Source organism: Centruroides sculpturatus, unplaced genomic scaffold, assembly GCF_000671375.1.
Source record: "Centruroides sculpturatus isolate CEXI.00-Female unplaced genomic scaffold, Cexi_2.0 scaffold681, whole genome shotgun sequence".
Taxonomy (NCBI): domain Eukaryota; kingdom Metazoa; phylum Arthropoda; class Arachnida; order Scorpiones; family Buthidae; genus Centruroides; species Centruroides sculpturatus.
Genome location: NW_019385004.1, coordinates 126,429 through 140,166, shown reverse-complemented (window position 1 = coordinate 140,166; position 13,738 = coordinate 126,429). Strand labels below are relative to the sequence as shown.

The 13,738-nt window shown below is 28.6% G+C and overlaps 1 protein-coding gene across 1 annotated transcript in view; it reads left to right on the top strand.

The window, feature by feature from the left end:
• The window catches only part of LOC111633270, a 12,665-nt gene extending 3,225 nt beyond the window's left edge, over window positions 1-9,440 (top strand). The window contains exons 2-5 of the mRNA XM_023377811.1: window positions 263-323; window positions 5,083-5,163; window positions 8,872-9,006; window positions 9,148-9,440. Coding sequence (XP_023233579.1) covers window positions 5,101-5,163; window positions 8,872-9,006; window positions 9,148-9,294 — 345 coding nt within the window. The 5' untranslated portion in view covers window positions 263-323; window positions 5,083-5,100 and the 3' untranslated portion in view covers window positions 9,295-9,440. The remainder of the gene's footprint in view (window positions 1-262; window positions 324-5,082; window positions 5,164-8,871; window positions 9,007-9,147) is intronic.
• Window positions 9,441-13,738: the final 4,298 nt, after the last annotated feature.

Sequence of the window (13,738 nt, the reverse complement as noted above, 5' to 3'; positions counted from 1 at the left end):
TGGCAGCAATTAGAGGAAAGATTTATGGAGTGTTTAACATTTATAAAATTTATGATACTTACTTTTTATATTACATTCTCTCTCAAAAATCAATTGTAAATTTTTTTTTAATCAAATGAGCAAAATTATTTTGAAATTGAATTCTGACTATTATTTTTTAAGTTTATGTATATAAACATATAAGAGTAATATAAAAAATATAAAAATTTTGATTAAAATACAAAAATTAAATAAAGATGAAAATAATAGTTGTTAATTTTAGATTTCAGGTAATATTTTCAGATGTTAGATCTGCAATTAAAAGAAGAGAACAAGCACTTCAAGTAAGTAAAATTATTATTTAACACAATAATTTAAAAACATTTTATTATAGATTAATAGGTGATAAGTTTTTAAATAACAATATAGACTCTCTTCTCACTTAATTAAAAACAATCAAACTTCAAACAGCCTTTTAGTATGCAGCCCTTTTTTATTACCCTTCAAATGCTTTTGGTCATTTAATTGATCTTCTTCAGGAAACAAAATCAACGATTCCAATTTCAACAGAACAAAACTTGGAATGTTTAAAAACGTTTTGGGATTATAACAATATAGGCATACATATATGAAGATACATATTTGGAACAAAAAGTTTTAGTACTAAACAAGGAAATGATATAAATTTAGGAATAATTAATTCTTTAGGATTATTTTCTGTTGAAAATTCAAATGCCTGCCTACTGCTGCCAATGACCATATATTCTCATTTTTTTGTAAGCTGGATGTTGGCCTCCCATCAGTAATGTGTTAATTCACACATTACTGATTCTATTTCTCAATGTTGAGGCAGTCAAATCAGTAATTATTTGAGGAAATAAAAAGTCTGATGCTTGTTGTGTCTGTCAATATAACCCAAAAGAACTGTGACAATTAATTTAATATTGTATCATAAAGGCTAATATATTTAGTAGTTTTTGTTTTCAAGGTTTTTTAATGCACAGAGATGTGTCAAAATTTTGTCATTTTGTTGCATGCAGCAGGCACTAGACAACATGCAAGAACTTAAATCCATCTTAATGCATCTGTGTAGGCTTACATTATAAATAAATTGCATTTAGTGTGTAGCACAGAAAAATTTCTGATCTTGAAGTTGCCTGCTTCAGCAAAAATTCAAAAATCCCCCCTTTAATCAAAAATCCTTTAATCAAAAATTTTGATTAAAATACAATTATAATTTCAAATGATTTTAATATACATGGTGTTTTGAAATTCCTATAAAAAACTTATAGGACAGATTACATAAGAAAAACTAAGATAAAAATGTTCAGTAATATTTTTCAAATAAAGCCTTTATTAAGAAGTTATAGATGTTTAAAGTTCAGTGATGTTACTTCCAGAATTTGATGCATGTGAAAAGATTTTTAAAATATGCCTATATTTTTTATTGTAATCTTTTATTTTCATTAAAATAAATACTTTTTAAATGAATACAGTAAATTATTACTCTCTTGCAGAAGTATAAAAAATAAAACATGCAGATGTAGAGGGTGTATGTCAAAGTAGAAGGAAGATCTTTCATGAATTATGGTTGTGCTACAAGAAATTTAACACACACCAGGTATTTTTGAGTGGGTGTATCAGAACTTTGAAGATACAATGTTTACATAGATGTTGGAGGTTGTCGTATTGAGCAACTCTTGTGGATCAGGATACAAAGCAAAACAAACTTTTAAGAAGTATAAGACATTTTTATAAAAAGAACATTGCTTCAAATACATAAAAATAAAGTACAAAATTTTAAGATAAATCTACTTGCATCTTTAACAAAAGAATAAAACATGAATTTGTCCTCATTTGTATGAAAACCAGAAGTGATGTCACTGAACTTTAAATGTCTAACTCCTTAATAAAGGTTTTATTCAAAAAATGTTAGTGAACATTTTTATCTTATAGAACAGATTCCTTAAGAAGAACTAAGTTTGTAACAGGAAGTTTGGAACACTCTTTATTTTAAAAAAATAAAAAAAAAATCACTTCTTATTGGTCATGTTTTTCAAGATTGGGATGGAAGATGATGGAGGTGGGGCCACTTTCACCATTACTTCAATGCATTTACAGACACATTTTAAATACTGCACACTAAGTTTATCAAGTTTCTGGATGGGGGATTGGAGGGATAGGTGCAACCCCTAAATATTAAAATGCATTGTCATTAGAATTAACTATGGACTTCAAAGTTTCAACTTTTTATCTTAACTAGAAGTGGATGAGATTTAAGTTGCAGAATTTGAGGACATGATACAAAGCAAGTTAAATAAATAATCAATAATAAAAATAATTTAACTTTTGTCTATTCGAACATTATTCTCAAAATTTGGTCAAATTCATCTGCATTCAAAAGAGATCAATTATTTATTAAATTACACTTTTATGATATGAAAACAAATGTTTGAATTCAAGTCATTATTTTGAAAAATATTTTTTATCTTCCTTGATTATTTTCATTCCTTTAATTAACTTTAATTAAGTGAACTGATCTTTAATAAACTGTAAAAAGAAATTCAGTACTTTCAATCAATTTTTATCATGATAGTAATTTTGACCTTAGTATTATTCAGACAAGTTTTAATGGACTCTATATGTATGTAAATAGTTTAGTCATTGTTTATTTTTGAATAATAAAGAACAATGAACAACGATTCTATTGAATCATGGAATGTTTAGATGCCATGAGAAATTTTATGGCTGCTTGGAAGGATGTTCTTATGACAATAATTAGACGTTGTTTTGCAAGGCAAAGGATTATTAAAAGCAATAATAACAATGCTCGTGCAAATGTGATTGACAATGAGAAAACCAAATTGACAAGTACAGTAATACCTCGACTTACGCGAACCCGGAGTTACGCGATTTTCAAATCTCGTCGATTCATCTTTTGTTTGAGCGCCACGCAACTCTTGATTACTCACTCCCCCCACACTATTGTTCAGCTTACATGTTGGGATGTGTCGCGCGGAATCGACACATAGCTACAGTTTATTTTGTGTTATTTATTTCTGCGTTTGTTATATCTACAGAGCCTTGAGAGACTCTATGTGGTGATTTCTTGTAACCGTGAACGAATCAAAAGACGAGATAAGATTAACGAGAACATTTATTAGCTTACATACATCCAACTTGGATTTTACACGAATTGCGAAATTATACTCCGACTTACGTGAATTCGACTTATGCGGTCATCGCTTGGTCCCACCTATCGCGTAAGTTCGGAGTATCACTGTACTGGCAGTACATGAATCAGCATATTGAATGTAGAGGATGATTTTACTGATTTTGTCAGTGCTGATGACAAATATTGCAGTCTATGCTTCATTAATTGATAAACTGCAAGAAATTGAGGAAGGTACAAGCATACCTTTGATGCAATACAGTGCCATGTAAAGAAGAACTGAAAATTAGCAATGAAGAGACATCACATGAACCCATAAGAAAAAGGGATGCTTATATTGCATTATCAATGAAAGCTGTAGTGCTGGAAGATTATTCTGTAGACTTGTGAAGATATTCAGGAAGGTACAGACAAAATTCAAGATTTTGTGCACAGCATGCTGTATAACACAAAATGAAGCAACCAACTATAAAGAATTACGTTAGAATGTTTGTGAAGTGCTGATGTTTATCACATATACATGTATTCAGAACAGTATAGCATCCATGTACTGTACTATATATAAACATTCGTTTTACATTATCATGTATGTGATTTTCAGTTTCACAATAAAATGCCATAAACTGTACACAATTTTGTAAACATTCTGTGAATATGGTGACTAGATATGGAAAATTTATGGCCATAGAAAAATTTAAGAAAATCAGGTATTAAACTTATTAACTCAAACTTGGGCATTTTTTACCCCATGAACTTTGACTTAACCAGATTTTACTGTATTAGAATTAATTTACATTTTGTAATAGTTACTAATTGATTATCAATTATTATATAACAGACTTATAATAACCTTACATATGACAAATTTTTCATTATAATTGAATTTAACAAATAAATTATTTTTCATTTAGCATTAAGTAAATAGTTAGATTAAACAAAATCATAATTTAATATTGTTTATAACATTCTTACTTTATTGACAAGACTATGTCTTGTTTATAAAATTCCGGTGCCATATGGGTGCACACCTTAGAGGTATAAGGGGGGACATGTCAGGAGTTGCAATTTGGCACAGAGTATTAGGTGCCCAAATCATGTGCACATAAAAAAAATCAGATTTGTATGTAGTTGGGACCGAGAACTGAGTCAAAATAAAATACAAAATGGTGACATCTTTCTACAAACAGACAAGAGTAAAAGATTTATGCATGTGTATATCATTGGGAAGTTGGAAATGTGAATGTTGCAAAATCGAATTTTGGCAAACGAATCTTTGAAAAAAACCCATTTACCTCTGATAGCGACTTGATGACCTTCACTGGTTGACCTGAGATATCTCATTTCAGCATTGAAATGTTTTTGAAACTAGATGGAGCTATTCGTTATAATTTTATATTAAAAGTGACTTCCGAAATATAATTTTTTTTGTCTTTACATTTATTAATATATTTATTTTGTTTGTGCAAAATAAAAAAAGTAATTTCAGATAATACAATAGCCACGATTATTTTTTCAAGAATGGGAAATTTTCATTAGGTACCAACAAAAACTAAACCCAGGGCTACATGCAATGGACAGAAATTTTGACATTGGATAGGTTAATTTCACCAAAAATGCCTCGTGGACAACCTCATGGCCATGGCCAGTGAAGTTTGAACGATCACGCCGAGCCTTGAGCCTTTGAGACATAGTCTTGTCTCAAAACTTGGCCTTTTTGTTTTACTTGTTTGTTTTAGTTTTTAAAAATTATTTTAAAAATTTAGTTTAGTTTATTAGTAAATTTAATTTAGCTATTTTAAGATATATAATATTTACAGTCTAAAATAGATAAAATTTTATATCTAATAATTAATTTTGACACATTGATACAAATTACAGATTGTTTTAAATTAATATTGATTGATTATTTCATTTTTTTTTATTTATTTTAGCATTGTTCTAAATGCAAAATGAAAGTACAGAAATTAGATGAAAAGGAGAAAACTGGTGATAATATTGTTAAGCTTGAAATAGTATGTTCTTAACATAATAGATTATTTTTATCATCTTTTTCAAGTAGTAATATAAGTAAATTTGATTAAATTAATAGTTATTGATAGTTTTTTTATAGTTATATTTTGATAAAGTGAAAATTACATAGTAGGATGGAGAAATTACTGAGATCAGCATTATATGTTGGCATTCTCAGTGATTTCTCCTTCCTACTATATGGTATTTGGCGTGAATATCAATCCATTAAAAATTAAGAAAATTAGATTTTAAGCAGAATTATTATATCTAGTACTAAATTATTTAAGGTAAATAAATCACAGATATTGAATAAAATAAAAAATAATTGTTTCTTTCTATAATGTATTTATGATAAGTCATTCTGTTGATGATATGTTGTATAATTAAGCTTATGTATTGTTTCAGTTTGCAAATCTCTATAAAATACTACAGTATAGTAAAATACGGTATTCCTCATACAACATGGTTTGAAAATTGGGGATATCCCCCATACAACAGTTTCTGTTTTACTGTAATACAGTTTTGGAAATCCCCCATATAAAATTTCGTAACTTTTAAATGTAAACTCTGTTGTTCAATATTTTTGTAAAATTCAAGTAAGCACATGTGTTGTCTCAAATTTGCCCACGGAATTTAGACTATTGAATTTTCAATTTGTTTTGTACTTTCTATCAGGTTTACTTTAATGAAAACTGATAGTGCAATTTTCTCATCCTTGTCTTAGCTTTCCTATCAACCAGATGTCATTGTTGTTGCTTTCAGACTAGCCCTTAAGATGGTCACTGTGTTTTCTTTTTATAGATTAATCTTCATATCTAGTAAAGTTTATTTAAACATTTTTAGGTAAGTGTTATTAAATGGTTATTATGAATAATTACTTCATTCGTCAAAATGACAAAGTGGCAAATTACAATGGTATCTTGGTATTTGAACAGTTCCCAACTCCAACAATTCTGTATTTGAACACATTCTTGAAAATATTATTTTTCTCTTTTCCAACCATAATTTTGCAACTTGAAATCTGTTCACTGGTAATTACATTAAATTTAAATTGTTTACACACATTTTTATTAAAAATTTGTTTTTAATTTAAAATAGATGATGATTGGTGATATATACAGTAGAATCTTGTTTTAACAGATCACTCAAGCTTCTGAAAATCATCTGTTCTGAGAATCTGTTATATCACAAACAATGGATTTCTCACACACACCAGGAAAATATCTGTTGTTCGAAAAAATTTCCATTTTTAATCTACATATAAGAAATACCTGTACTTGAAATTATTCAGTCTCTCAACATACATGTTTATTCTATAGAATAAAGAATAGGGATGTTTCAAGATTGTATATTATGCTTATGTGTGTAGAACAAAGCTGATGGAAACTGTATACAGTGGTACCTCAGGATACAAATGCCCTAGCATACAAAAATTTTCAGGATATGACATGAAATTTGAACATAATTTTGCTCCACGGTATGAACAAAAACTCACTATACGACGTTACATTAGTTTGCAGCGCCATTTTTTATTCACTTCTGTTTATTGGTCTCAGTTTGCCTGTTTGCTTCGTCGTGGAAGGATCTCACTTGTTAAAGGAAACCTTTAGGTATTATCAGAAAGTGACTGATTTTATTGAAAAGAAACATCCTGAAAAGGTTCTCACTGGCCGTATTGCTGTTCAGAGTAATGACATTTGCTTAAGTCATTTTAGAATCATTTTAAAAAGCCAAACCTCTTTGGATAGATATTTTACCAAGCGACCTCTATCCAGTGAAAGTGCTGGTGGAAGTGAAGGAAAGACAGCAAAAACCAATGACTGATTTTATTGAAAAGAAACATCCCGAAAAGGTTCACACTGGCCGTANTATGTTAGGTAAGTTAAGTTTTAGTATCATTTCCCTTCTCCCTCTCCTCCGCCACCAATTTACACCTCCACTGACATCTATCCTCAAAGGTAAAGTGCAAATAAAACTACATCTTTTTTTATCAATTATTATTCTATTATGTTTATTTATACATTTACAACTACAAAATGCATTTTTTCAGTGTTTTCCTTACTAAAGTTATTTTTTTTCAATGTACTACTTTGCTTTAATTTGAGTATGTTTTTCGTGTTGGAACAAATTATTTGGTTTTACATGTAATTGTATGGGGGAAAAATGATTCACCTTATGACATTTTCATGATACGATCTCAGTTTCGGAACAGATTAATTTCATATCATGAGGTACTACTGTATATTGTAAGCAAAAAAAGAGGAAATTTTCATATATTCATTAGCACTTCATTTGACTTTGTAGTTTGTTAAAAATAACTCTTCCCTCTTGGTTTGTTTTGATATTCCTTTTCTGCCTTTTGAATACAACTGGTATTATATTAGCAATGTGATGTATCCTGTTCACTTATGCTGAAACTTGTCAGGAGGCCTTCACAACTTGGAAAGACTTGATGGCCTCACTAAATTTTGACACTACACTTGGACCAGCATCAGAAATGTTTACTAGGTATCCTCCTCAATTATATCAAACTGCTGACTTTCTTTGTATGATTCTTTAATTGTACATATCCCAGATATAATAATTGCATCATTGAACTCTACAAATTTCCAGAAACATCCAAATATTAACTAAACATTGAAAAAATGCAAAGTTTACAATAGATGGGGTTAGAAAAAATCCAGTATTCTGAGTTAAGGATCCACTAAAAGGAGATAAAATTACATGGATTTGGCAGGACCTGGGGAAAAAAAATACATTGTTCCAAGAAATCTGTTGTTCTATGATCTGTTAAAATGAGAATCTATTGTAAAATGTATTTTATAAATAAAGTTACAGGAATGTGTTTAGGAATATGAAAATAATTTTTTCCTTCTCATTGTAAAATTAGAATATTTTAAAATTAATTTCTTTGTTAAACACAGAATAAATGGTGAAAAGCTGTCCTATAAATATAAAACCATTGCACATTTTGATTAAAAAAAATTATTAGTGAAAGTAGGAGTTACAATAATTTGTTACTTTATAAAATTTTATAATTTTGAATTACTGTGTTTATTTTTATTGGCTATCTGTTTTAGAATAGACCTTCAATTTGACACTGAAGCTTTGGATAATTAAAATTAAATTTATGATGGCACTTAAATATGGGTTTTTCTAGGAACTAATTAGATTATAAAAAATGGAAGTCTGTAAAAGCATTGTAAAAACTTTGTAGACTCAAAGTTTTTACAATGCTTGATGTTTTTTGGTAAACTTAAAAATCAGATGATAGCAGCAAAAAGTAAAGAACTGGATTGCGGTAGTTTAATGCTTAGTCTTTGATTTATACTTAAATAGAACTTCAAATTTATTTAATATGAAAAGTTCAAAAATTGTAATTTGACTAATGCTTCTAAAATGTCTCAAAAAAGGCACAATAATAATTTGAAACTATTCTGAAACTTAGAGAATACCAAAAATAAAATTATATATTACTTATGTTTTGTTGTGTAATAATTTAATTATATAAAATTTTAAAATAATTTAATTATTATTTGTAAAAAATATAATTGTGTGTGTAATATTTTAATTATGTAATAAAGACAAAAATACTAGTTTTCAAAACAGTTATAAATTTTAAATATTGATGATGATATGTGACAAATCTTTATAATAAATTGTTTTTGAATTAGTGAAAGCATTAATTTATAGAAATAAATTATTTATAGGCCAAACAAGCTTTGGAAAATGCAAATGAAGAATTTAAAACCCAGGATAGTGAATTAAAAAAAATTCTACCGTATTTATATGAATTTAGAATTGAATATTTCCAACCCTCTTTAGAAGCACTCATCTGTGGTCAGGTAATAAATATCATTTAAAATAATTTTTAATATAGTTTTGCATGTAATATATTACAATTCTGTAAATTAGAAAACAAGGATACATTAATTATTATTTTATATAAAAATTCTATTTTAAAATATTAATTTCTTATACTTTAGGTTGATTATGTTGGAGAAAAGACAAAAGCATTTAATGCAACAATGTGTACTCTTCGTGAGAAAAATAAACCTGATAATGGAATGCTAATGCAACAACAACAAAGACTGGCAGCAATTAGAGGATTATCAATTGTTGCTGATAGATGAAAACATTTTAATATACTGAAAGAAAAATAAATATAGAACAGTTATTGTTATCAAAGGTACATACACCATAAACAAGAAATTATTTTAAAATATAAAATTTTTGATATATTTAATAGATGATCTTCAGAATACATCAAAAAAGAACAAACTGGTTTAAATGAGAACATTTGGAATGCATAGAATACAAAAACAAATTAAATAAGATAACTAAATGATTACAATGGCTTATTAAAAATAAATGTATAACTTTTTAAGTTTAAAAAAAAAAATAAATGGAACTAAAAATAGAAAGAAAAGGAAAAAAATAAAAACGGCTTAAATGATGAAGTCTGTGAAGATTTTAAGTAAACTTCTGAGATGTGTGAGAATCAGGCATCTTTAGCATTTAAATACTCTCTAATGTAGTAAGTTTTTATTTAAATATTTTAATCTATTCTTGGTATTGGCATACATGGAGAGACAATACTCTTGGTAATGGAGGAGGTAATACTCTTGATAATTTTGAGTTTCATTCTATGCAATCTCATTGAGACATTTGCAAAACAAAATACAGGGTTATTTTTAGTATGATAGGTGTCAAATACTAAAGATGCCTGGAGAATCATTTTAATTAAATCCTTTCAATCTTTATTATGGTCCTAAAATCATTTGAATCTTTTTATTTTTTTAAACTTTTTAAAAGTTAGATTATTAAAAATAAATATACTATATATTATAATCATGTAGTTATCTTGTTTAATGTTAGTTTGATTTGTTTTTGTATTCTATGCACTCTGAATGCTCTCATTTAAATCAGTTTGTACTTTTTTGATATATTCTGAAGATAATCTATTAAACAGATTGAAAACATCAGATTTTAAAACAATTTCTCACTGCAATGCATTACATATTGTTTTTGGTGTCATTTTAATATATTTCAGATTGAAATTAAATTTGCTTAATGTTTTCTACTTAAGGTAATCAATTATCTTTATTTATTTAAAAATAATTATCCATTTTTATTAAATTTTAAAAATTTTGTTAAATGATTAAATTTTTTACAAGAATAAATAAGTAAAATGTGGCATTGTTAAAGTTAACATTGTGGATTGTTTTTATTTTTGTAATAAAAAATTGAAAATTTATATTGTATAATAATAAATATTTTCATATATAAAGTGTGATTGATTTATTTTTGTTAACAGATAATTTATTTATGTAATATGAATTATTAATTAATTTATTTACTTAAATATTTCTGTGAATATCACATAAATTTTAAGCTTATTACTATAATTGCTTAGAAAAATATCACATTCAATATTTTCCAGTGGCACTGTACCATACAATTTATTAAGAGTAATAAGAATTTCATTTAAGATGGCAGCTTTAAGTGGATAATGATGTTAAATTTTAATTAATTTATTTACTTAAATATTTCTGTGAATATCACATAAATTTTAAGCTTAATACTATAATTGCTTAGAAAAATATCACATTCAATATTTTCCAGTGGCACTGTACCATACAATTTATTAAGAGTAATAAGAATTTCATTTAAGATGGCAGCTTTAAGTGGATAATGATGTTAAATTTAAAAAAATTTTTTTTCTCAATTATCAAAGAAAAAATTCTTTTCTTAATTTAATTTCAGAAACAAGTGTGAGATGTCATCTGCTATTTCAGAATATTAAGCAGATATTCCCTGCTTAATGTAAATAATTGTTGAAAATCAATGTTCATGAGAAAATGTTAATCAGGTGCCTATTTACCATTACTTTGTAATAAATTACAATTCTTCCCATTTAATGTGTCTGAAAAAATAAAAAACACAATACAACATCTGTATACATTTATGTGCTAATAAAATAGTTTTTAAATCTTTCATACATTGCTTTGGAACTGTAGATTTGAGTGCAATACTCTGATCTACGGTTCCAGAGGCATCAGGGATATCAGAGCCTTGAGTCTGTATTCCAGACCCTACAAAGCTTACTACTATTATTATTATGTAAAAGGAAGAAACTGGCTATCTGAGAAGACAGCCTATAAGGAAGGTAAGGGTAAGGTAAGATATGGGGAGTGTGGGAAAAGGGAGTGGAAGGGGGTGAAGGTTTGGATGAGTAATATTAGGAGGAAAGGTGTAGAAAATAACTGAGAAAAAATTTAGAGTAGGGTGGATACATGGTCCTGACATGCATTGCAATTATTAAAGATAAAACAATATACAATATATACAGCAAGAAATGCCATTCTGGCCAGATGAATGAATACAATATCTACAGATGAAGTAGCAACTACAGACAATATGCATGCATATTAACAAGTGAAGAACAAAAACCCAGGAACCCAGATGAGCATTAGCTGGTTGGATTTAGCCAGGTTCCTTAGGAGATGTTTGATGTTAAGGCTGGTTATTGTGTTCTTGCTGTTGGTAATAGTGTGAAGGACATACTTGCTATCTGTATTTATACTGATGTTACCCTCGTAAACATTTTTATTACTAGTTATTTGCTGTAGGGCCTTATAAATTGCAAGTAGCTCCACTTGATTGTTGAAACAGTGGTTCTTCAATCTAAAATGCTGTTGGTAGTTCCTACAAAGCTTACTGTCTGACTGCCACATCTGTCATCTGTGGCTTTCATTGGGGTTTTTGAATTCTGTCTGAACTGGATTGAACAGATGGCAACAGAATTGCATAATGGCACACAGACACATTATAAATAAAACTGGGGAGACTGATACAGTTCGGGCTCAGCAGCTCATTTTGACATGCCATCACTGCTAAGGAACCTGAAGGGTTTCCAAGGGTATGGCCTGAAGAAATTGGTTGGTGTTGCTGCTATGAACAAGTTTCTTAGGGAGGCCTCATCTTATAAGTGTTGTATAATCTATGAGCTTGTCTGGCCCAAGCTGGTATCTCTGCTAATGAATGAGCACACTTATAGGTGCATTCATCAGGCATCACTTGATAGGAGTGTTGCTGAAATGTAGCAGGAACTTTCTGCTTTGTAGTCTGTCACAAGATCTGTGTTCATGGTGGCTTTCTCATTGCTTACACAGCTACTAGGATCATGGTCCTGAAATATCTCTCTCTCTGGAAGCCAAGACATGCTTTACAAACCTTTGCATTCCCACCTCTAGTGTGTTGATATCTGGTGGTTGAATGCAGTTGCTCACACTCCAGCCTATAATAGCTGTATTTCTATCTACTAATACTCTTGTAACTGAAGCTTTGTTGGCCAGGGGTATAGAGCATGTATTGGATTTCAGGATCACACTAAATATTAGTTTGAAGTGTCATATAACCAAAGATAGGCTTAATAAACAAATTGAAATGTAATATATCTTTTGCTGACTGGTTATTTGTGTACTTCAAAGATGATATTGTCAAAATTAATCTCAATTCATGAGAGACAATAAAAAATATACGTGTATACCATAATGTTGCTCTGAATAACTAATTCATCTTTATCCCAGATTTGATCTTGAATTTCAGGCGATATTTCATGAAATTTCAAAATCTCATTGCCAAAGAATCATAGAACTTTCTTTGAACAATCAACATTAAGAATAACTTTTTCAAGTTACTGTCAGTGAAAGTATTGTTTATGCAGATTAATGCTGTTTTGTTCCATGATGCTATTTGAAAATTTATCTCCGTATACAATCGAATGGTTATGGACGGCCTTTTATATCTGGAGGTGCAAAATTTGTTTATACAACCAGGATAAGCAAAAGTACTGTCAGTTCACTCTTTGATAGAATTGAAGTGTGTAGCCTAAATTATCCATCTGATTTCTACTGCTTTTTTGATTCACATTCCTCATGTAAAATAAGACAATTCTAGTGACAAATTATAATTAAATTTACCATTAGAAGTGTTAAGTGCCATTTTTTATTAAATTTATTACATAGAAATTTAGTGTGAATGGACTGGTACTCAAAACTGGAAATATTGCAGACTAATTAGACAAAATTACCAATTAAGTTATGTATGTTTTTCAAGCAGGATTTTTACCAACACTTGATTACTTCTACTTGTTATTTTTTCCTACTTTAAAATTCTTAGATTCTTAAAACCTATTTTCCATTATGGAAAGAGAAATACAGCTATTGATCTATTAAGGTTTGATGAGAAGAATGCCAGATTATTATAAAAAAAAGACTATAAAAGCTGGCTTGACAAGTTTAAGGCATAAATTCTATGAAATGATATCACCAAAGCATGACATTTTTAACTGATATTCATGGGAAACAAGCAATATATTGCATTTTTGCTTTGCAGAATTTCTGGAAAATAGAGTGGAAACATTTTTGTCCATTGTCCTAAAGACATTAATTATCCTATTACTATGTCTTAAGTAAACATTTTGTCCAAAAGTACAGGTAACCACTGTAACTAGTGCAGCAAAAGGTATTTCTCTCTTCTTTGAAGAAACTTGAGAATATCCCTTGACTTTAT